This window comes from Arachis stenosperma, chromosome 4 (assembly GCF_014773155.1).
Source record: "Arachis stenosperma cultivar V10309 chromosome 4, arast.V10309.gnm1.PFL2, whole genome shotgun sequence".
In the NCBI taxonomy this organism is placed as follows: Eukaryota; Viridiplantae; Streptophyta; class Magnoliopsida; order Fabales; family Fabaceae; genus Arachis; species Arachis stenosperma.
The window spans coordinates 34,686,898-34,709,095 of NC_080380.1; the positions used below are offsets into that span (position 1 = coordinate 34,686,898).

At 33.1% G+C, this 22,198-nt stretch overlaps 1 protein-coding gene and 1 non-coding gene across 2 annotated transcripts; one reads left to right on the forward strand and one right to left on the reverse strand.

Annotated features, from left to right (window-relative positions):
* The first annotated feature begins 221 nt into the window (after positions 1 to 221).
* LOC130978126 (small nucleolar RNA R71) lies at positions 222 to 329 on the forward strand. Its single transcript, XR_009085786.1, has one exon. It is a non-coding gene; the product is annotated as a small nucleolar RNA R71 (small nucleolar RNA).
* Positions 330 to 10,457: 10,128 nt separating this feature from the next.
* On the reverse strand, positions 10,458 to 15,019 carry LOC130974866 (glycosyltransferase BC10-like). Its single transcript, XM_057899707.1, has 10 exons — positions 14,642 to 15,019; positions 13,847 to 13,945; positions 13,663 to 13,763; positions 12,889 to 12,960; positions 12,716 to 12,806; positions 12,072 to 12,152; positions 11,583 to 11,642; positions 11,355 to 11,477; positions 10,685 to 10,723; positions 10,458 to 10,586 (listed from the first exon to the last, which is right to left on the reverse strand). Exons 1-10 carry the CDS (start codon positions 15,017 to 15,019, stop codon positions 10,458 to 10,460), a joined length of 1,173 nt encoding a protein of 390 aa, XP_057755690.1.
* Between the last annotated feature and the right edge of the window lie 7,179 nt (positions 15,020 to 22,198).

The following is a 22,198-nucleotide window of genomic DNA, read 5'->3' on the forward strand; positions in this document are numbered from 1 at the left end:
GTGTCAATCTCAAGAACTCCTTTCTTCTGACTAATCCCATTGTTCACAGGATTCCTTTCAGAAGTGTACATGAATTGGTTATTTGCAACCATTTTAATTAGTTCCTGAGCCTCTGTAGGCGTCTTCTTCAGATGAAGAGATCCTCCAGCAGAGCTATCCAAAGACATCTTGGATAGTTCAGAGAGACCATCATAGAAAATACCTATGATGCTCCATTCAGAAAGCATGTCTGAGGGACATCTTCTGATTAATTGTTTGTATCTTTCCCAAGCTTCATAGAGGGATTCTCCATCCTTCTGTCTGAAGGTTTGGACTTCCACTCTAAGCTTACTCCATCTTTGAGGTGGAAAGAACTTTGCCAAGAAGGCATTGACTAGCTTTTCCCAAGAGTCCAGGCTTTCTTTAGGTTGAGAATCCAACCATATTCTAGCTCTGTCTCTTACAGCAAAAGGGAACAGCATCAGTCTATAGACCTCAGGGTCAACCCCATTAGTCTTGACTGTGTCACAGATTTGCAAGAATTCAGCTAAGAACTGATGAGGATCTTCCATTGGAAGTCCATGGAACTTGCAATTCTGTTGCATTAGAGAAACTAATTGAGGCTTAAGCTCAAAGTTGTTTGCTCCAATGGCAGGGATAGAGATGCTTCTCCCATAGAAATCAGGAGTAGGTGCAGTGAAGTCACCCAGCACCTTCCTTGCATTGTTGGCATTGTTGTTGTTTTTGGCTGCCATGGGTTCTTCTTCCTTGAAGAATTCGGTCAGGTCCTCTAAAGAGAGTTGTGCTTTGGCTTCTCTTAGCTTTCTCTTCAAGGTTCTCTCAGGTTCAGGGTCAGCTTCAACAAGAATGCCTTTGTCTTTGTTCCTGCTCATAAGAAAGAGAAGAGAAAAAGAAAATGTGGAATCCTCTATGTCACAGTATAGAGATTCCTTGAAGTGTCAGAGGAAAAGAGAAATAGAAAGAAGAAGGAGAAGAAGAATTCGAACTTTAATTAGATAAGGTTCGAATTGTGCATTGAGAAGGAGTGGTACTCCATAAATAGAAGGATGTGGGAAGGAGGGAAGAGAATTTTCGAAAATTCAATTAAAAAGATTTTAAAAACATTTTGAAAAATTGATTGATAATTTTCGAAAATTGAAAGTGAAAGAGAAATCAAGTGATTTTTGAAAAAGATTTTGAAATTAGAAGTTAAAAATATTTGATTGAAAACTTAATTTGAAAAAGATGTGACTAAAAAGATGTGATTGAGAAGATATGATTTGAAAACAATTTTAAAAGATATGTTTTGAAAACAATTTTGAAAGATTTGATTTTGAAAATTAGTGACTTGCCTAACAAGAAAAGATATGATTCAAACATTAAACCTTTCTCAACAGAAAAGGTAACAAATTTGAGATGTTCAATCAAATCATTAATTGTTAGGAAGTATCCTTGAAAAAGGAAAGAAATTGATTTTGAAAACATTTGATTGAAAAGATATGATTTGAAAAAGATTTGATTTTGAAAAACTTTGAAAACTTGAAAAAAATTGATTTTGAAAACAAAATCTTCCCCCTAGCACCATCCTGGCGTTAAACGCCCAGAATGGTATACATTCTGGCGTTTAACGCCCAAAATGCTACCTCTTTGGGCGTTAAACGCCCAACCAGGTACCCTGGCTGGCGTTTAAACGCCAGTCTGCCTTCTTCACTGGGCATTTTTGAATGCTCAGCTTTTTCTGTATAATTCCTCTGCAGTATGTTCTGAATCTTCAATTCTGGGTATCATTGACTTGAAAAGACACAAATTAAAAATATTTTTGGATTTTTAATAATCAAAATGCAATAAGAATCAAATAACAATGCATGCAAGACACCAAACTTAGCAGTTTGTATACTACTGACACTAACAAAAATGAAAATGCTCATGAGACACACAAGACACTCAAGTCAATAAGATTCAAAGATCAAAACAAAAATCATCAAGAATTACTTGAGGATCCTTAAGACACATGAATGAATGCATGCAATTGACACCAAACTTAAGATGAGACACTAGACTTAAGCAAGAAACATCAAATATTTTTGGTTTTTATGATTTTGTAATTTTTTTGTATTTTTCGAAAATTAAGTGGAAAAAGATATCAAAATTCTTAATGAGAATTCCAGGAATCAGTGCAACGCTAGTCTAAGACTCCGGTCCAGGAATTAGACATGGCTTCACAGCCAGCCAAGCTTTCAAAGAAAGCTTCGGTCCAAAACACTAGACATGACCAAAGGTCAGCCAAGCCTTAGCAGATCACTGCTCCAAAAGCAAAATTGATGAAAATCAACAAGCTCTTGTGGTGATAAGTTGAAACCTCGGTCCAATCAGATTAGACATGGCTTCTCAGCCAGCCAGATTTCAACAAATCATCATGAAACTCTAGAATTCATCTTCAAGAATTTTGAAAAAGAAAATAAATACCTAATCTAAGCAACAAGATGAACCGTCAGTTGTCCAAACTAGAACAATCCCAGGCATTGTTACCAAAAGCTTGCTCAAAACTTGAACAATCCCCGGCAACGGTGCCAAAAACTTGGTGCGCGAAATTGTGAACAATACTTTTTCACAACTCTCATAATCCCCGGTAATGGCTCCAAAAACGTGTAGCTCAATACCATGGCATTACACAACTTCGCACAACTAACCAGCAAGTACACTGGGTCGTCCAAGTAATAAACCTTACGCGAGTAAGGGTCAATCCCACGGAGATTGTTAGCATTGAAGCAAGCTATGGTCATCTTGTAAATCTTAGTCAGGCAAACTCAAATGTATATGATGATGAACGAAAATAACACAAAAGATAAAGATAGTGATACTTATGTAATTCATTGGTAGGAACTTCAGATAAGCGCATGAAGATGCCTTCCCTTCCGTCTCTCTGCTTTCCTACTGCCTTCATCCAATCCTTCTTACTCCTTTCCATGGCAAGCTTAAGCAAGGGTTTCACCATTGTCAGTGGCTACCTCCCATCCTCTCATTGAAAACGATTGCATATGCTCTGGTCACAGCATAGCGGAATTCATCTGTCGGTTCTCAATCAGGCCGGAATAGAATCCAGTGATTCTTTTGCGTCTGTCACTAACGCCCCGCCCTCAGGAGTTTGAAGCACGTCACAGTCATTCAGTCATTGAATCCTACTCAGAATACCACAGACAAGGTTAGACCTTCCAGATTCTCTTGAATGCTGCCATCAGTTCTCGCCTATACCACGAAGATTCTGATCTCACGGAATGGTTGGCTCGTTTGTCAGGCGAGCACTCGGTTGTCAGGCGATCAACCATGCATCGTGCAATCAGGAATCCAAGAGATATTCACTAAGCCTCAGATGCTTGTAGAACAAGAGTGGTTGTCAGTCACTATGTTCATGGGTGAGAATGGTGATGGGCGTCAATCATCACCTTCATCAAGTTGAAGAACAAGTGATATCTTGGACAAAGAACAAGCGGAATTGAATAGAAGAACAATAGTAATTGCATTAATACTCGAGGTACAGCAGAGCTCCACACCTTAATCTATGGTGTGTAGAAACTCCACCGTTGAAAATACATAAGAACAAGGTCTAGGCATGGCCGAATGGCCAGCCTCCCAAAGTGATCAAAAGATCTAAAGAAAAAGGTTCCAAAGATCAGAAGATTTTTTTTAATACAATAGTAAAAGGTCCTACTTATAGAAAACTAGTAGCCTAAGGTGTACAGAAATGAGTAAATGACATAAAAATCCACTTCCGGGCCCACTTGGTGTGTGCTTGGGCTGAGCAATGAAGCATTTTTCGTGCAGAGACTCTTCTTGGAGTTAAACGCCAGCTTTGGTGCCAGTTTGGGCGTTTAACTCCCATTTGGGTGCCAGTTCCAGCGTTTAACGCTGGGATTTCTTGAGGTGACTTTGAACGCCGGTTTGGGCCATCAAATCTTGGGCAAAGTATGGATTATCATATATTGCTGGAAAGCCCAGGATGTCTACTTTCCAACGCCGTTGAGAGCGCGCCAATTGGGCTTCTATAGCTCCAGAAAATCCACTTCGAGTGCAGGGAGGTCAGAATCCAACAGCATCTGCAGTCCTTTTTGGTCTCTGAATCAGATTTTTGCTCAGGTCCCTCAATTTCAGCCAGAAAATACCTGAAATCACAGAAAAACACACAAACTCATAGTAAAGTCCAGAAAAGTGAATTTTAATTAAAAACTAATAAAAATATAATAAAAACTAACTAAAAGATACTAAAAACATACTAAAAACAATGCCAAAAAGTGTACAAATTATCCGCTCATCACTGGGCGTTTTGAACGCCCAGCTTTTTCTGTGCAATTCCTCTGCTGTATGTTCTGAATCTTCAATTCTCTGTGTTATTGACTTGAAAAGACACAAATTAAAAATATTTTTGGATTTTTAATAATAAAGGATAATCAAAATGCAACTAAAATCAAATAACAATGCATGCAAGACACCAAACTTAGCAGTTTGTATACCACTGACACTAACAATATGAGAATGCATATGAGACACACAAAATACTTCAAGTCAATAGAATTCAAAGATTAGAGCAAGTAAATCATCAAGAACATCTTGAAGATCACTAAGACACATAACAATGCATGCAATTGACACCAAACTTAAGATGAGACACTAGACTCAAACAAGAAACATAAAATATTTTTGGTTTTTATGATTTTTTTTTATTTTTTTTTGTGGTTTTCGAAAATTAAGTGGAAAAAGATATCAAAATTCTTAATGAGAATTCCAGGAATCAGTGCAATGCTAGTCTAAGACTCCGATCCAGGAATTAGACATGGCTTCACAGCCAGCCAAGCTTTCAAAGAAAGCTTCGGTCCAAAACACTAGACATGGCCAAAGGCCAGCCAAGCCTTAGCAGATCACTGCTCCAAAAGCAAGATTGATAAAGATCAACAAGCTCTTGTGATGACAAGTTGAAACCTCGGTCCAATGGGATTAGACATGGCTTCTCAGCCAGCCAGACTTCAACAAATCATCATGAAACTCTAGAATTCATCTTCAAGAATTTCGAAAAAAAATACCTAATCTAAGCAACAAGATGAACCGTCAATTGTCCAAACTTGAACAATCCCCGGCAACGGCGCCAAAAACTTGGTGCTGTTGCCGGATCAGAAATTTGGCACTGATGTTACCGGACAAAAAGCTTGCTCAAAACTTGAACAATCCCCGGCAACGGCGCCAAAAACTTGGTGCGCGAAATTGTGAACGATACTTTTCACAACTCTCATAATCCCCGGTCATGAACTCCAAAAACTTGGTAGCTCAATTCCATGGCATTACACAACTTCGCACAACTAACCAGCAAGTGCACTGGGTCGTCCAAGTAATACCTTACGTGAGTAAGGGTCGATCCCACGGAGATTGTTAGTATGAAGCAAGCTATGGTCATCTTGTAAATCTTAGTCAGGCAGACTCAAATGGATATGGTGATGAACGAAAATAACATAAAAGATAAAGATAGAGATACTTATGTAATTCATTGGTAGGAACTTCAGATAAGCGCATGAAGATGCCTTCCCTTCCGTCTCTCTGCTTTCCTACTATCTTCATCCAATTCTTCTTATTCCTTTCCATGGCAAGCTCGTGTAGGGTTTCACCGTTGTCAATGGCTACCTCCCATCCTCTCAGTGAAAACGATTGCATATGCTCTGTCACAGCACGCGGAATTCAGCTGTCGGTTCTCGGTCAGGCCGGAATAGAATCCATTGATTCTTTTGCGTCTGTCACTAACGCCCCGCCTGCTAGGAGTTTGAAGCACGTCACAGTCATTCAATCATTGAATCCTACTCAGAATACCACAGACAAGGTTTAGACCTTCCGGATTCTCTTGAATGCTGCCATCAGTTCTCGCCTATACCACGAAGACTCTGATCTCACGGAATGGTTGGCTCGTTTGTCAGGCGAGCACTCGGTTGTCAGGCGATCAACCATGCATCGTGCAATCAGGAATCCAAGAGATATTCACTAGAGCCTTGGTTGCTTGTAGAACAAAAGTGGTTGTCAGTCACCTTGTTCATAAGTGAGAATGATGATGAGTGTCACGGATCATCACATTCATCAAGTTGAAGAACAAGTGATATCTTAGAACAAGAACAAGCGGAATTGAATGGAAGAACAATAGTAATTGCATTAATACTCGAGGTACAGCAGAGCTCCACACCTTAATCTATGGTGTGTAGAAACTCCACCGTTGAAAATACATAAGCATAAGGTCTAGGCATGGCCGTGAGGCCAGCCTCCCAATGATCTAAAAACTAGCTGTCCAAAGATGATCTAGAGATCTAAAGTGATCAAAAGATTTCTAATACAATAGCAAAATGTCCTACTTATAGAAAACTAGTAGCCTAGGGTGTACAGAGATGAGTAAATGACATAAAAATCCACTTCCGGGCCCACTTGGTGTGTGCTTGGGCTGAGCAATGAAGCAATTTCGTGTAGAGACTCTTTTTGGAGTTAAACGCCAGCTTTTATGCCAGTTTGGGCGTTTAACTCCCATTTGGGTGTCAGTTCCAGCGTTTAACACTGGGATTCCTGAGGGTGACTTTGAACGCCGGTTTGGGCCATCAAATCTTGGGCAAAGTATGGACTATCATATATTGCTGGAAAGCCCAGGATGTCTAATTTCCAACGCCGTTGAGAGCGCGCCAATTGGGCTTCTGTAGCTCCAGAAAATCCACTTCGAATGCAGGGAGGTCAGAATCCAACAGCATCTGCAGTCCTTTTCAGTCTCTGAATCAGATTTTTGCTCAGGTCCCTCAATTTCAGCCAGAAAATACCTGAAATCACAGAAAAATACACAAACTCATAGTAAAGTCCAGAAAAGTGAATTTTAACTAAAAACTAATAAAAATATACTAAGAACTCAACTAAAACTACTAAAAACATACTAAAAACAATGCCAAAAAGTGTATAAATTATCCGCTCATCACCTTCCTACAATAGTGTAGAGATCCAAAACATCACCTTTTACTTATGTCAAAGAGAAAGTCGCAAAGAAATTACAGCAGTGGAAGAGGTCATTACTGCCGATGAGTGGACGAGAAATTCTAATTAAGACGGTTGGAGCAGCCATCCCTATCTACACCTTGGACTGTTTCAAACTACCTGAAAAATTCATAGAAGACATTCAGAGATAGCTAATGCAATTCTAGTGGGGACAGAAACAAAATGAAAGAAGGATGCAATGGATCAGTTGAAACACCTTGTGTAGACCAAAAAATCAAGGAGAAATGGGTTTAAAGATCTCAAAGAGCTTAATCTTTCAATGCTGGGCAAGCAAGGATGGAGATTCATCACTAAATCTATTGCTTTAATTACTAAAGTTTTCAAAAGCATATATTTTGCACAATCAAATTTTTTGAAGACAAGGGTGCGGAGTAGTCTATCATAGGCCTAGTGGAGCCTGTTTGGAGGAAGAGAAATTCTTGAAAAAAGAGTTCGCTCGCAAATTGGAAGGAGAAGCTTTGTTGATATCTGTGAGAAAAATTGGGTGGATAAACAAGGTCCAATGTTAGCTAGTGAAAACATCCAATTTCAACCAAATCTAATATGGGTTTCACAACTTATGACAGAAATTGGAGAATGGAACACAAAAATGATTGGCAATAGTTTTTCATTAGAGATTTCACAAGTCATTTGCAAAATTCAAATTCATGAAGGTGACAAACTGATCTGAAGCAAGGAAAAGAAGGGGACTTAATCGTTAGCTCGGGATATAAAAGCGCCTTCCAGATGTTTCATCCTTTAGTTGAGTTGCTAGATGACCGGTTCAAGAACAAAGGCCTATGGGACTTTATGGAAAGCTATTCCGGTGGTCTTCCAGTTCGACAGGAATTAAATAGAAGAATTGTGACAATTTTCAATATATGTTCGTACTGTAATGAAAATCAATAATCCATCATGCACTGCTTTGTAGCTTGCTCACACTCAAAGCAAATATGACAATTAGCAGGAGTTCAAACCATATCTAGAGAAGAAGAAGATGGGAATTTTTAGAGTCTAGTGGTTGGAGGTAAGTAAGGGGATGAATGGATGGACTCATAATCGAAATCGAAGAAGTTTAATTGTATTTTTTATTTGGAAAATTTGGACTGCAAGAAACAAATGGATTTTTGAGAAAATGAAAGCTACTCCTGAATCTGTGTGGAGAGAAGCAGTTGAATTAAATGAAGAGTCCATTCTCCATACTTGCATGCTATGATTTATTTCTTTTTCTTTTCTTTATTCAATATGTTTGTTTTATGTGTGTGTTCTTAATGGACTTTTTGTACTTATTTTTATTAATGAATGTAAATTCTACTTTGGTTAAAAAAAAAATTGATAAGCACAAGTTATCTTTGAAAAGCTCCACATTAGATACTTTTAAAAGTATTCATATTTTTTAAAAGTTATAAACACAAAGACATTGTCTTTTTTATTTTTCAACGTAAAATGAGGAGCTTACAAGCACCTTTTTAAAAAAATTTTATCCAACTAATTTTATTTTAGAGGCTTTTTACCACACTACATTATTATATAGTATATAAGAAAGTATAGGAGAAAAACGCTTTTTTTGAACAATGTAAATAATAAGTCAAAAAAGAAAAGTTAATTTTAATTTTAAAAATCAAATTTTGAATTAATTAGGTTTAATTATAATTTTGAATCCTTTTTTATTTTTTCCGCAATCGCTCCCTAGCAACCCTGTGCCACTGCTGCTGCCGTTGTATCACGACCCTGGTGCCCCCGCAGCTGCTTTCTTGTTACTTGTTTCTTATCAACTAAGTTGGATGTTCATTTTACTATATATGTGGATGGTTCTTTTCATGCTAAAATGGATGTTTATTTGGGTATACCATTAGTATTTTACTTGATTTGCTTGATTCTGCATGCATATGCTTCACAGGATGTTAATTTTACTATGTATGCAGATGATTCTTTTTATTAAGATGTGAATTTTATTTGGGTTATACCATTTGGGTGAACGAAGCAAAGCCGCACGCAATGGAAGTGGCCTGGTGAAGACACGACGCAGTGGCGTAGAAGCAAGGGCAAAGGGGCAACATTAGAGTAGTAGCAGAATAAGGCCTCTGACTCTGCGACGGTGCGACTTCACAGAGGGGAGAAGAAGGCGCGTAGTGGCAGCTTCTCTTGCAAGGAGAACAGGGGTGGCAAGGAGAAGAAGGTGCATCGGTAGCATCGAGAGCAGGGAATGCGACGCAGGAAAAACGAAGGTGCAGCGGTGGCGTCGATTACAAGGAGCACAAGGGCGGCGCAACGCATGATAGAAGAAGGTGCAGCGATGGTGCGGTGCCTTGCTTCTTCAGAAGGTGACAACGGTGGTGAGGTGCGTTGGTGATGGCACGATAGGGAAAGGGAATGAATCAGCTATGGTAAAAGGAGAGAAAAGTGGAAGGTGAGAGGCTAGGATTGTGGTGGATAAATGGGGTACAATGTTTTTTGTTTTAGTGGACTTGGAGTGCAGCAGTCCATAGTTTATGTTATTCGCACCTTCATTGTTTACCTAGTAGAACTAATCATAGTATATACTAATACTTTGCTATTGGCCTGAGAAGAAAGATTTTACTAGTCTTTCAATTTTCGACTATATTATGTATACACTAAAATTAGCTACTAAAGTCAACTATCAAGATAAAATACATGTTGGAATATAAATACACATTAAAAATAAATTAAATTATACCTATATTTATATACAAATGCATTAGTGACTAATTTTAGTATACGAAAATATTTTTGCTTAATTTCAAATCTCTGGCACTACTAGGCTTTATTTTTCCAATGACGGAGAATAATTATTGTTATTATTATTATTATTATTATTATTATTATTATTATTATTATTATTATTATTATTATTATTATTATTATTATTATTATTATTTATTTGATAATGTCACTTCTGTAATGTATTGTATTGTTTAGATTATTTTTAACCTTTCAAAAGTCTTTTTCCATAATCAAAATGTAAAATAAAATAAATAATGAAAATAGAAGATAATTTCGACAAATTACATAAAAAAAATCTTTAGCGAATTTATCAGTGACAATATTAGTCTTCTAATACTTACCGAATTTATCAGTGACAATATTAGTCTTCTAATACTTACCTTTTCTAATATATCTATAGACTTGGTTAGTATAATAGAGTCTAACATAATGTTTCAACAATTATGTTAAGTTTATATTAAACTTCAGCTGATTTAATACGTAATAATACATACTAGCTGATTTGATGGCTGTAAGTATTTTAAATATTTGAATTAACACAACTTTGATGTATGTCATATGATAGATCAAGACGGAGGCCCAAATTCGACCTTAGAATTAGATACGAAATCACTCATCTATAAAAAAGGTAAGGTAATTATTTGGTATTATTGACGAAGTAGTGCTGACTCTTATGATGAGATGATGATGGTGTTTCAGTTGATTGAATAATTGGAAAAGATGTGCAACAACTTGTCTATTGTTTGAGGAGTGAATTTCCTAGCAAACAAGTAACATGGCCTCTGAATTCCATTCCATAAGCAAGGCTGTCTTTTAATTTCTTTCTGTAGTAACAACAACGTAAAACATACATGAGAATGAGATCACAATTTGTTAATTTCATCAACAAAATAATGAATGAATGCTTTTTATTAATATATACCTTCATGTTGCTGGTAACGTGCATGCTGACATCAACGGACTGCATTGTGCAAATAGAAAGAGTGGTAATAGCTTCAAAGAGTTGCTAATAAAATGATATATATAAGCTTCAAAATATGTCAATTTGACAAACACTTGCAATTTTCTCAAAAAGCTTGCATAAACATTTATAATAAATTAAGTAAATTATGATGTTTGTTTTTAATAATGTATTTAATCGAGATAATATTAAGTTTAATTTCTGAAATTTATTACGGTGCTCATCAAAATAGTTCTTAACTTTTAGAAATGACCAAATTGGTCTCTAAATTTACAAATTGTAAATTTCCGTTACGTTGTCTCTAATTTAACTGATGCATCAAAATACTAACATGAAGTGTTATAGTATCATATTAGAGATGCTATGCTGGCATTATAACACTTCATATTGACACTATGTTAACCGCAATTGAATTATTGACAATAAAGACTCATAATTTATAAATTCAAAAACAAATTTGGCCATTTTCAAAAGTGAAGGACTATTTTAATCAACCTTAAAAATTTTAAAGACTAAATTAGACATTACCTCATTTTCAATCCATTTCTTTTGAATTAATAGTATTTTCTATTCAAAAAATAGATTTTTTTGGTGTATAAAAAGCAAGATGACATTTTCACTTAGGACGAACCGATATATTGTTCAAGAGCTGGTATGTAACATCCTCAACCCCATATGTCTTAGGATGCCAGCCTCTTTTGGACCAATCAACATGTGTTACTGACCAATTTGCAATTCCACCAGGATCAACAATCTATAAAGATTTAAGCCAATCAGCTCACAGAAAACTGTTAAAAATAAGCAGTACTACTTTTAAAAAACATACATTAAATTCTTAAAATAAAAAGAAAAATCTTACATTGAATAAGGTAGGTAAGTACTGCTCATCTACTATGCAATATTTCCCTTCAAACCCAAGCTGCATTTTCAAGAATATTCACATTATATTACTTAGACAACATGTTAAAATATAAGTCAATGTTAAATTAAAGTAGGCATTCAAAGTTTTTTCAACATAATAAATATTTTAATCCTATCTTTAATAAGAGTTGAAACTACAATTTTTTTTCCAATGAATTAAAGAAATCTCTGTCTCTGATCTGTAGGAAAACAAAAACTACACCATTACAGAAAAATGATCAAATATAAGACAACTTAAAATGTTTAAATGCAACAACACTTAAGAAAATTGATTAATGGTAAAAATTCATACGTAGTTATTTTCGTATGAACGAAATTTTTATTTAAGAACTGTTAAATAATTTAGGTTTGATTAATTTATTATCTAACGATTTTCGATATTAGCTCCACGTAAATTAAAAATAAATGTTGAATTCAGAAACTACACCTTACAGTAAGCTCGAAACTTTGAGTAATAAAGGTTGTCAGCGATAACTACAAGAGCATGTTGCCGCTTCAAAGTAAACCACTGCACGCATAACCAGCCACATCAATACACACGTTTCTTTCAAATATTGAATATTCCAAGCAAGTAATTAAGCAGCTACAACACTATATTTTTGGATAAAGTATTTATTTTATTATTAACGTTTGTAATTTTTTTTAAAAAATATTATAGCGTTTTTTTATTTTTGTTTTTAATATTTTTGAATTTTTAATTTTGTCGTTAATATTTTTTATTTGTATCAAAGCTACTTTTAACTAATTTTTATTTTGTCTATAATATTTTAGATGAAGTTAATATTTAAGAACAATTTTGACGTAAATAAAAAATATTAGAAATAAAACTAAATAAAATTAAAAATTAAAAATATTTAAAAAAACACATAAATATGAGAAAAAATGTATTTTACTCTATATTTTTTTAACACAAAAAATATACCAATCATATCATATACGTACTAATAAAAATTACTTATAATATATTTATATATAAATATATATTATTTTATCTATTTTAATATATTTTATAAAAAATAATTTAATAATTAATTTTTAGTATATACTAAGTAGTTAAAAATTTACATATACCTGTCCACCCTTTCTAAAGTCCTTCATCTGAATTTCAGGTAGCATGTGTCGTGAATACCTACCATTGCCTTGAGGACCAATGTCCTCAAAGCTAATGACGAAAATGTATGAAAGGAACCAAATTATTAATAACAAATTAAGAGAAGCCCGAAGAATGAAAAAGGAATACATACCACTCTACAAAGCTGACATTTGTATTGATCAAGTAGTCATAAATATAGCCAAAACTGTGCAGTGGTATACAGCTGCAATACTCATGTTAAAAGTATCAGAGCCCTCAAGAAATAAGAATCAGATTTCGCCTAAATTTTAAATCTTGAACTCAATGTAAAAATATAAACATGGGGAGATAGAAGTAAAACATTTTTATTCCCATTTAAAAAGTATAATATTCTGTATCTAATTATTGGAAGGTTGTTAGATATTCTAATAATAATTTTAGTCATTAATTTTTAGCATAATATATATTTTTTTCATCTTTAAAATTTATTAAAAGTTTACATAATATCTCTAACTTTTATTTATTTTAATTTTATTTCAAATTTTTTTATTTGTATAAAATATATTTTTGATAGTTAATTTTTTAAAAAAGTTAAAAACTAATTTAGTAATAATTTTACAAGAACAATATTTAATACAAGTAAATTAGATATAATTATCATGTATTATTACTGAATTAGTTTTAAAGTTGATACAAATAAAAAATTTTAAAAATTAAATTAAAACAAAATAAAACTTAAGAATATTTTTAAAATTTTTACTAAATTTTAGAAACAAAAAATATAGTTTACTCTTAATTTTATTATAATATATATATAATTAAAACCAATGATTAAAAATATTTCTGTAATACTTGATAATTTTTCAATACTATTTTCATACATAAATAAGTTTTTGTATTTTGTGTTTGAGAAAGAGAATTGAAAGTGTGATAAGCTATATTTGACCTGTCAGAAAGTAAAACAAAGCGTTGGTTATGAGGATCTTGTAAAGCATTTGCAAGCAGTCTCCTCTCTGCATCAAACATAGAAATATTGCCCCAATGCACCTGCAACAAGTAAGGCAATTAGATTTCAATTATCAGAAGCTTATCTTTATAAAAATCTTAATTATAGGTTACATTGGATGCACCTCATCACTGGGTATATCCTGATTAATAAAATAGCGGCTCATACGAAGTGGTTTAGTCTTGGATGAATGAACATAAACAGAGAACTTCCCTTCATGTCCCTTCCAAAATACACAACACATTACTTCAGGAAATTACTTTGTTTATAAAACAATAAACCATTAATTATTTATCCCACAAAACATATATGATGATGACAATTTAATTAGTCTTACCTTTGAAAAAAACAGAAATAACCCATGCATGGTACTTTAAATAAGAATAATGCTTGAGAAAATGACCATTTTATATTTTAAAATATATTGTCAAATTAATTAAATACATTTTATTTTTAAGGGATCACATGCCTTTTTCTTCTTTTAAGGGATCATAATATTTTAGAAACTACATTAGTAGTTTACCCGTTATCATAAAACGATAATCTACTACCATATATATAAGAGAATAAAATTATTAATTAAGGATCATTTTAGTATATTTATGTTATGTTAGTTATAGTGACTATAATATTTTAAAAATATCGTTAAAAATATTATTAAAATATAAAAAAATGATTTTAATTTCAATAATATTTTTTAACTACCTTAACCATGATAAGTATAGACATATACTAGAATTTCATCGATTAATAATTGCTTAGTAACAATAATGATACCATAGCCAATGAATTATAACTTAAATTGTATAGTCTTTCCATACTTACCTAAAAGGTTGTGGGTTCAAATATTCCTATTTTTTGATAAAAAAAAACAATAATGACATAATAGAATACGTAGTTCAAAAAAAAAAAATCTTACTTGGAAAAACTTATCCCACAATCTCTCAAATGGCAAGGAACCAGGGGTCAAGAACATGAAGGCAATTTTGGGATTTTTTGAAAGACAAGGTGCATTCAAAATATCCCTAACAACAACATGTGATGCAATCTCATCATTTGTATATTTCCTTTCAATAGCAGGTGGTGGAAGATAATCACAACTATCAGGATACTTCTCACACTTTCCACATGAAGAAAAGGGGATGTAACAAACCAAAGTTCCTTTTATTATTAACTGATGAATGAAATAATAATAAGCACATAATAGAAAAATGCAAAGAAGTAAAATCATTGTTGTTGGCTTCTTCATTGGAGATCGGTGGCGTGACCTTGTTGTCAACATTTGCATGTAACCCATTTCACTTCCATTGTATCTCTTCAACATTATTGGTCTTATTTTATATCCACCTGCCTCAAACACAGATATGTTAAATTATTCCGACATAACAGATTTCATTATTTTACTGTAAAGTATTTATTATTCTGATAGCTATTTATTCTACTGAAAATATGTATAATTTAGCGGCTAATTTTTATTTGTTAAAGTATACTTTTTATTTTTCAATATTTACAAATTTTTAAAAATATTTTTAACGTTTAATTTTATTTAATTTTGTTTTTAACATTTTTAATTTATGTCAAAAATTATTTTTAAATGTTTTTAATTTTGTAACGTTCAAAGATAATTTTGACACATATTAAATAAATTAAAAATAAAATTAAATATAAAAAATTAAATATTTAAAAATATAATAAATATTAGAAACAGAAAGCATATTCTAACTTTTGTTTCTAGTATTTACTAAACAAACTCACCCGAAAAATTCTCAAAATTAAAATAAAATAATCAACATAATTTTTCCTTAAAATAAATGATAATAAATTAACAAGTTGAAGGGAAGAGAAGAGAAGTGAGATAGCAATAATACCAATAGCGAAGGGAAGAGAAGAAATTCAAGCGACCGAAGAATAAGCTTCCCTTCAATGCAATAATCTCTCACAAATATTACGAGAGACTGAAACCAAAATCTCTCTCACTCTCTTTAAAATGACATGGGAATGAGAATTTGGTAGGTATAATCCCTAAACTAATTATTTGATTCTTTAAGGAATGATCTTTTTATCAACAACTGCAGTATATATCAATATTAAAAATCAGTTTGTGATCTGTTCTATAAAATTACAGTGATTACGGTAGTCAAAGTGCACCATCCATTAAATATTGTTCTCAATTGACTCAAATAAATTTGGTCTTTACAGACATTAATGAACCATAATATATTGCTTTAAATGACTTTATAAAAAGACAAAATAAGTATTTATATCCATAAATAATAGAAGTAAAATATATTTTTAAAAACTAGCTAAATTGATATTAATATTATACTAGGATAGGTAACCGTTCTATTCAATTTATATTTTTTAGAATTTTTAAAATTTATTCTTTAAATTCATTTAATTTGTGTATATCGTATTTTATTGTATAAATATTAATCTTGGATATAATTATTTAGATATTTTTAAATAATTTTTGAACATAGATGATGTTTTTTTGTGTAAATACTTTTTAATAATGATTAATAAAAATGACGATGTTATTACTATATAATAGTATAAATTATAAATAGAATAACTAAAATAGGAGTGTTATGAATTGCATCAAACAAATACTTATATTGTTATTATGGCATTATTTGAATACATTAATGGGATAATGATAAGAAACAAATATTGAAGAAGCCATATATATGCTCTTTATAAAAAAATATGTTTGGCCATACTAATTAAAAAATATAAAGAAAAAATTTAACAAATTTAAAAATATAAAAGAAGCAACGTAACATAATAAGAGAGCATAGTTAAAATATGAATTTAAAAAATGGAGCTCTTGATTACATAGTATCATTTAAAAGAACAAAATAATAGTAGAATGACAAAAACAGACTAACATCTATAAAGAAAAAATGAGTATCAAAAAGCTACTGTACTTGGATACTTATTTGATTTGGGTTTAAGATCATAAGGCCATTTTTTTCAACATGGGTGGCGAAAAAAGAGAGTAAAGAGGATTTCAGGAGCGATGGTACAAAAATAAAGAGGTGATTAATTTAATCAAATAGGTATGGATAACAAATATTTATAGCTCTCCAATATTTAAACTAACTGGAAAGCTGAAGTGTTGTAGATATTCAATCGTACAATGGCAGCAGTGTAACACCCTAATTTTTGGCACCTCATGATCGTACTAAAAATTTTGGCGTTATTTATCTCTAAACCTTTTTATTTATACTATCTTTATTTAATATTGGGCCTTCTCGAATCCAAACTGAAATTTTATTCAAAAAATCGAAATGAGACTTTATTTTAAATTACTTAACTACAGAAGTATATATTCACATAGTTTTATATACATAGACTTATTCAAAATTTATCAAATACAAGTCCTGCCCCTCTAAAAAAATAAAAACAATAAACGGTGAGGGAAAAATAAAATCTAGGGCTAAACCAAATACAAGAAATACGAATACATATTTACATAAAGCTCTGATACTTAGTCGTGGCTCCGCGCCAAAGATTCCTGAACCTATTGCTGAAATGGAAATCTATAGGGGGATGAGAACGTCGTCCTCGCATCACTACAGGAAAACACGTCTATTGCCACGCTTTTAAAGCGTGGCGAAAAGTTGAAAAAAGCATGGCGATAGCTTTTCGCTACGCTTTTTGAGCTACCGCCACACTTTTGAAAGGGTGACCTATAAAAAGGTGGCGGTTGCTCTATCGCCACGCTTTTTTCAGCCTATTGCCACGCTTTTTGTTTGCCACGCTTTTTTACAAACTGCCACTTGTAAAAGCATGGCTATAGGTGGGAAATATGGCCACACTGCTAAAGCGTGGCGATAGGACAAATCTGGCCACGCTTTTACAAGCGTGGCAGTAGACAAGATATGGCCACGCTTTTAAAGCGTGGCAAAAAGGGAGGTATGGCCACGCTTTTAAAGCATGGAAACAAGAGCAGATATGGCCACGCTTATAAAGCGTGGCGAAAGCGTGGTAATAGAGGAGGTATGTCCATGCTTGAAAAGCGTGGCAACAAGAGGAGATACGGCCACGCTTTTAAAGCGTGGCAAAAGGGAGGTATGGCCACGCGTGTAAAGCGTGACGAAAGCGTGGTAATAGAGGAGATATGGCCACGCTTAAAAAGCATGGCGTAAAAGCTTAGATACGGCCACGCTTTCTAAGCATGGTAGTAGACAGAGATATGGCCATATGGCCATGTTTTTAAAGCGTGGCAAAAAAGATGGTCAGTAACCTAATTCCTTTTTAATTAATCTTCATAAATAAAACCTTACATGAATTCATAGATAATTTTATAATTTAGTCAATAACCAATAATCAAGTAATCCAACTTCCATAAAATTGTCACCAAAATAAGTGTGTGATCACATAACAACATACACTAACAAAATTTCAAAAGTGAAAGTCATAACTACTCATGAATTCCTAATACATGAATTAGGAATACACATAACAACATACACTAACAAAATACCAAAAGATAAAGTCATAACTACTCATGAATTCCTAATACATGAATTAGAATTCTTAATCAAAGTCTTCTTATACTTCATGCCAAGATATAAAAACTTCATGTATCATTGCAAGCTAAATTGTTTTGACCTGTGCCCTGCAAAATAAAAAACACAAATGAACAACTACAAATGAAAAATAGATGATGCAGTAAACTTCAGCCCACTACTTTTTCTAACAATCAGATTTGACATCAAACTTAATTTTTGTAACATAAAAAACATTCTAACAATCAGATTTAATTTTGCTACATATATCCACTAATTTGCACAAGGATTCTCAAAATATCCTTTAAATTTGATATCAAACTTATTAACAAATAACTTATTGTTCAATAAATAAATATGATTTATAGCAATGAAAACGTGATACAACATTCATGTTCCCTCAGTCAATGTTTGATATTTTATTGTTGAGCCAAGCCTAAACCTAACAAACTAAAACTGAAACATATATTACTTATTTTTAACAAAATAAAGATGTGAATGTAGCATAAGGTCTCTGGCAATAATTTAATTTTGATCATGCGCCTACACAATATGATGATATCAGCCAGTACCATTAGTATCTCTCTAACATTTCACAACACACTATAAAATTTGAATCGTGCATTCAGAATTTTTAGATAGAAGGAACCAATAAGTGAAACAAGTGAAAAAGAAGATGCAAAGCGAACAACAATGGCAACTAGTTCGAACCTTCCAAGTTCTAACAAACTTAACTCTTTCCACCAGTCATAGTTATTCAAAATCATATTAGAACCTTCCAAGTTCGAATTCAGCAACAACAAACAAAATTGAAGTACTTGGTTATATTCCAACATTTTTATTAATAAAAATATTATAATTTTACCTACATCATCTTTGTGTGGAATGTGAGTTGATTCGGAGGAGCGAGGAGTATTTCTTGCTTTGCTACTTGAGGTATCCAAAGGAGAATCTTGGGCAGCTTGAACTAAGGTTGCTACCTCTTCATCGCTCATTCCAGGGTTGAATTGGTGCACCAATACCTTTAATAAACCACATACACCATCCATCTTCTTCTCTAATGATGAGACCTTAGTGTTATATTCAACTTTTATGTGGCGAATCTCCTTATCTTATTTAAGAGAGCTTCTTGTAATCGAAACCCCATAACAACGAACTCGACTTGGTTGGTCCTTTCCTAATACTCCTACAAATGCATCCTCTTCATTTTCTCCTACTTCTAAGCGGTTTTGAAGTTCAGTCTATCAAAAAGCAACAACCAATAAGGTTCAAAGTCGCATTAACTCAATTTAGATAGAAATCACATCAGAATTCATAATGTACATATCCAAAATACAAATACAAACAACTCACAACTGTGCCTTGTGTTTTAGCATCAATTTCTTTTTCTTTTTTACTTGTGCGAGTTGCTATGAAAACTTCAGCCCTTGATGTTTTTTCACTGTTCTCTTTAGAGTCGTGCTAGAGTACATAGAGAAAAGTTTACATGAAGCATACTAACTAGGCAACTACACCATGAATACATATAAAAGAGAAATCACATAGAATAAGTTATATTACTAGCTGCTTACGCACTATTCCAAAATTTGTGGATCCCATTCGGTGAGGACATGTTTGTTTTAACCTATTTTAAGTATTCTTAGCAGAGATAGCCTAAATATAAAGAATCAATGAAGAATCAAATTTCTTCAAAACACCTAAGTTTAGGAACATGAAGAATCAATGATAGTATGCTTGATGGTATAGGAAGAAATAAAAGGCAATGTTACATTGATGGCCGGAAGACTCCAATACCGAATTAGTTTGCGAAATTGAACCTCGGGAATCTCTAATGGTCGGTTCTTTATCATTTCTTTCTTTGTGTTGTACTTTACGAAATGCTCTTTTTTTATTTCTCTCTTATATTTTTTTCATGCACCACAAAATCTCCGCATTACCCATGGCTTTGAACTTATGGGAAGAATAAACTTTTGCTATGTAACACAACACATTAGAATATCAATGGTTAGCACAAATAATGTGACAAATAAATTAAAAAAATTATCTATAATGCCATATTTACATACATTGGCATACTCCCACATGTCCTCTTTGAGTTTATTAGGCACACCATGCCAACTAGTATATAACAAAGTCACAAAACGAGGGTTTCTAACTATTGTGCCCAATAGTTGGTTGAGGTCAGATACAACCTCGTTGGTTGGACCTACAGGCTGTCCTTGAAAAAATTCCACCTCCTGTCGATCATTAAAATCTGTGGCATGAAGTTTTTTGCACATAGTTTTTCCACAAGTTTTCTTCTTTATTGTGCCTAAGTCTGAATAAAATAACATAATTCAATTGAGAAGTAATATAAGCTCTAATTAGACAATAAACTAAACAAGAAAAGTACCTTCATTACTAGTTTTTCCTCCACTACCCGCATCATTTGCATTATCATCAAGCTCATTTTCTTCATCTTCCTCATCTTCTTCATCTTCCAAATTTATCCCATGTACCTTAAAATACATGTCAAGACTCATTCCTTTTTTATTTGAAGTTGCACCCATCTCGCTTGTATCTTCTCCGTCACCATCAGAATTTATGTCATTTTGATCCATTGCATCAGGTTCAGCAGTCCTTTGATTTCTAGTTTAAGAGTTCTTTTCAACTTCAAACATTGTCCCATTTCCATTATGCGTGCATTCTTGAAAAAGTGTCATTGGTTGAGCCTTCCTTGTTTTCTTCGAAGTCCTAACTTACTCTTCAAATGCATCCTCCACTATTGTGATACGTTGTTTGCTTGTTAGATCCTTTGGAGCTTGAGCTTGCAAGCTAACCTTCTCATTTTCAACCATGACCCCTTCTCTCTTAATATTGTATTGTTTTAGCAATTCAGCACTTGACTTCACTTGTGTAACCTCAAAGGAATTATTTTTTTTGGGCTTTTTCCTTTCATTTTTTGGCCTAAGGTAAGTTTCCGTTTTCTTTTAGTGATTTCTCCTTTCTCTATTCTACATACACAAAATAATAACAATAAATAAAATGCTAATTAAATAATAATTAAATGAGCATAATCAACTGAAGTAAGTAATTAACTAAGCAAAACAACTAAGGAAAGTGGGTTGTTTAGGATTCTACCAAAAAAACTTGTCAAGATGTTTCAGAGTTAAGGTCCTCCATGTACTCATATTCGTTTTCCTCGTCTTCCTCACAATATTGTTTGAAAAATATGTTTTGATCCATATCTATAATAGTTGCTCGTAGATCATTCGTCACTAGATCAATTTTGCCATTATCATTTAGAAGACTTGGAATCACTTCAGGTTCGCATGGCTCCCTTACATATATTATGAGGGAATTAGACTCAAGGTCATCACTTACCCTAAATAAATCTCTTTTAATTATTTTCATAACATAGTGCTTGTCCCTAACATATGGGTCTTGCACATAAAAGTATTGGTTTACTTGAGATGTTAGCACAAATGGTTCTTCTTGGTAGCATTTTTTTTATTGAAATACAAATATGAAATACCAAAGTTATCTTTTGCAACTGTATACCACTCACACTTAAACAAGACTACCTTAAATTGGCCATAATAATCTAACTCAAACATATCAACTATTCTACTATAGTAGGCTACTTTTGCTTCAATTGGGTTCTTATCTTTCACACTAGCAAAACTAGGAGTCAATGCCTCTAATGTGACACCACTATTTTGAGTTTTACGTCTCACATCACGGTGCCTTGTATGGAAACTATATCCATTGATAATATAACCTGAAAATCTTTTTGCAACTCGATTTGGACCCTTAGCCAACCCTTTTGCCTAACCAGGCACATCCTTTTTCATGGCACAAATTTTAAACCATTCTGAAAATTGTTGACTGCGGTCTTTGGCTTTCTCCCACTTTGTTCTTCGTAGATTGTTATCATTAACTGCCTCCTCATACTCTCTGAAGAGATTAAATATTCATAGTCT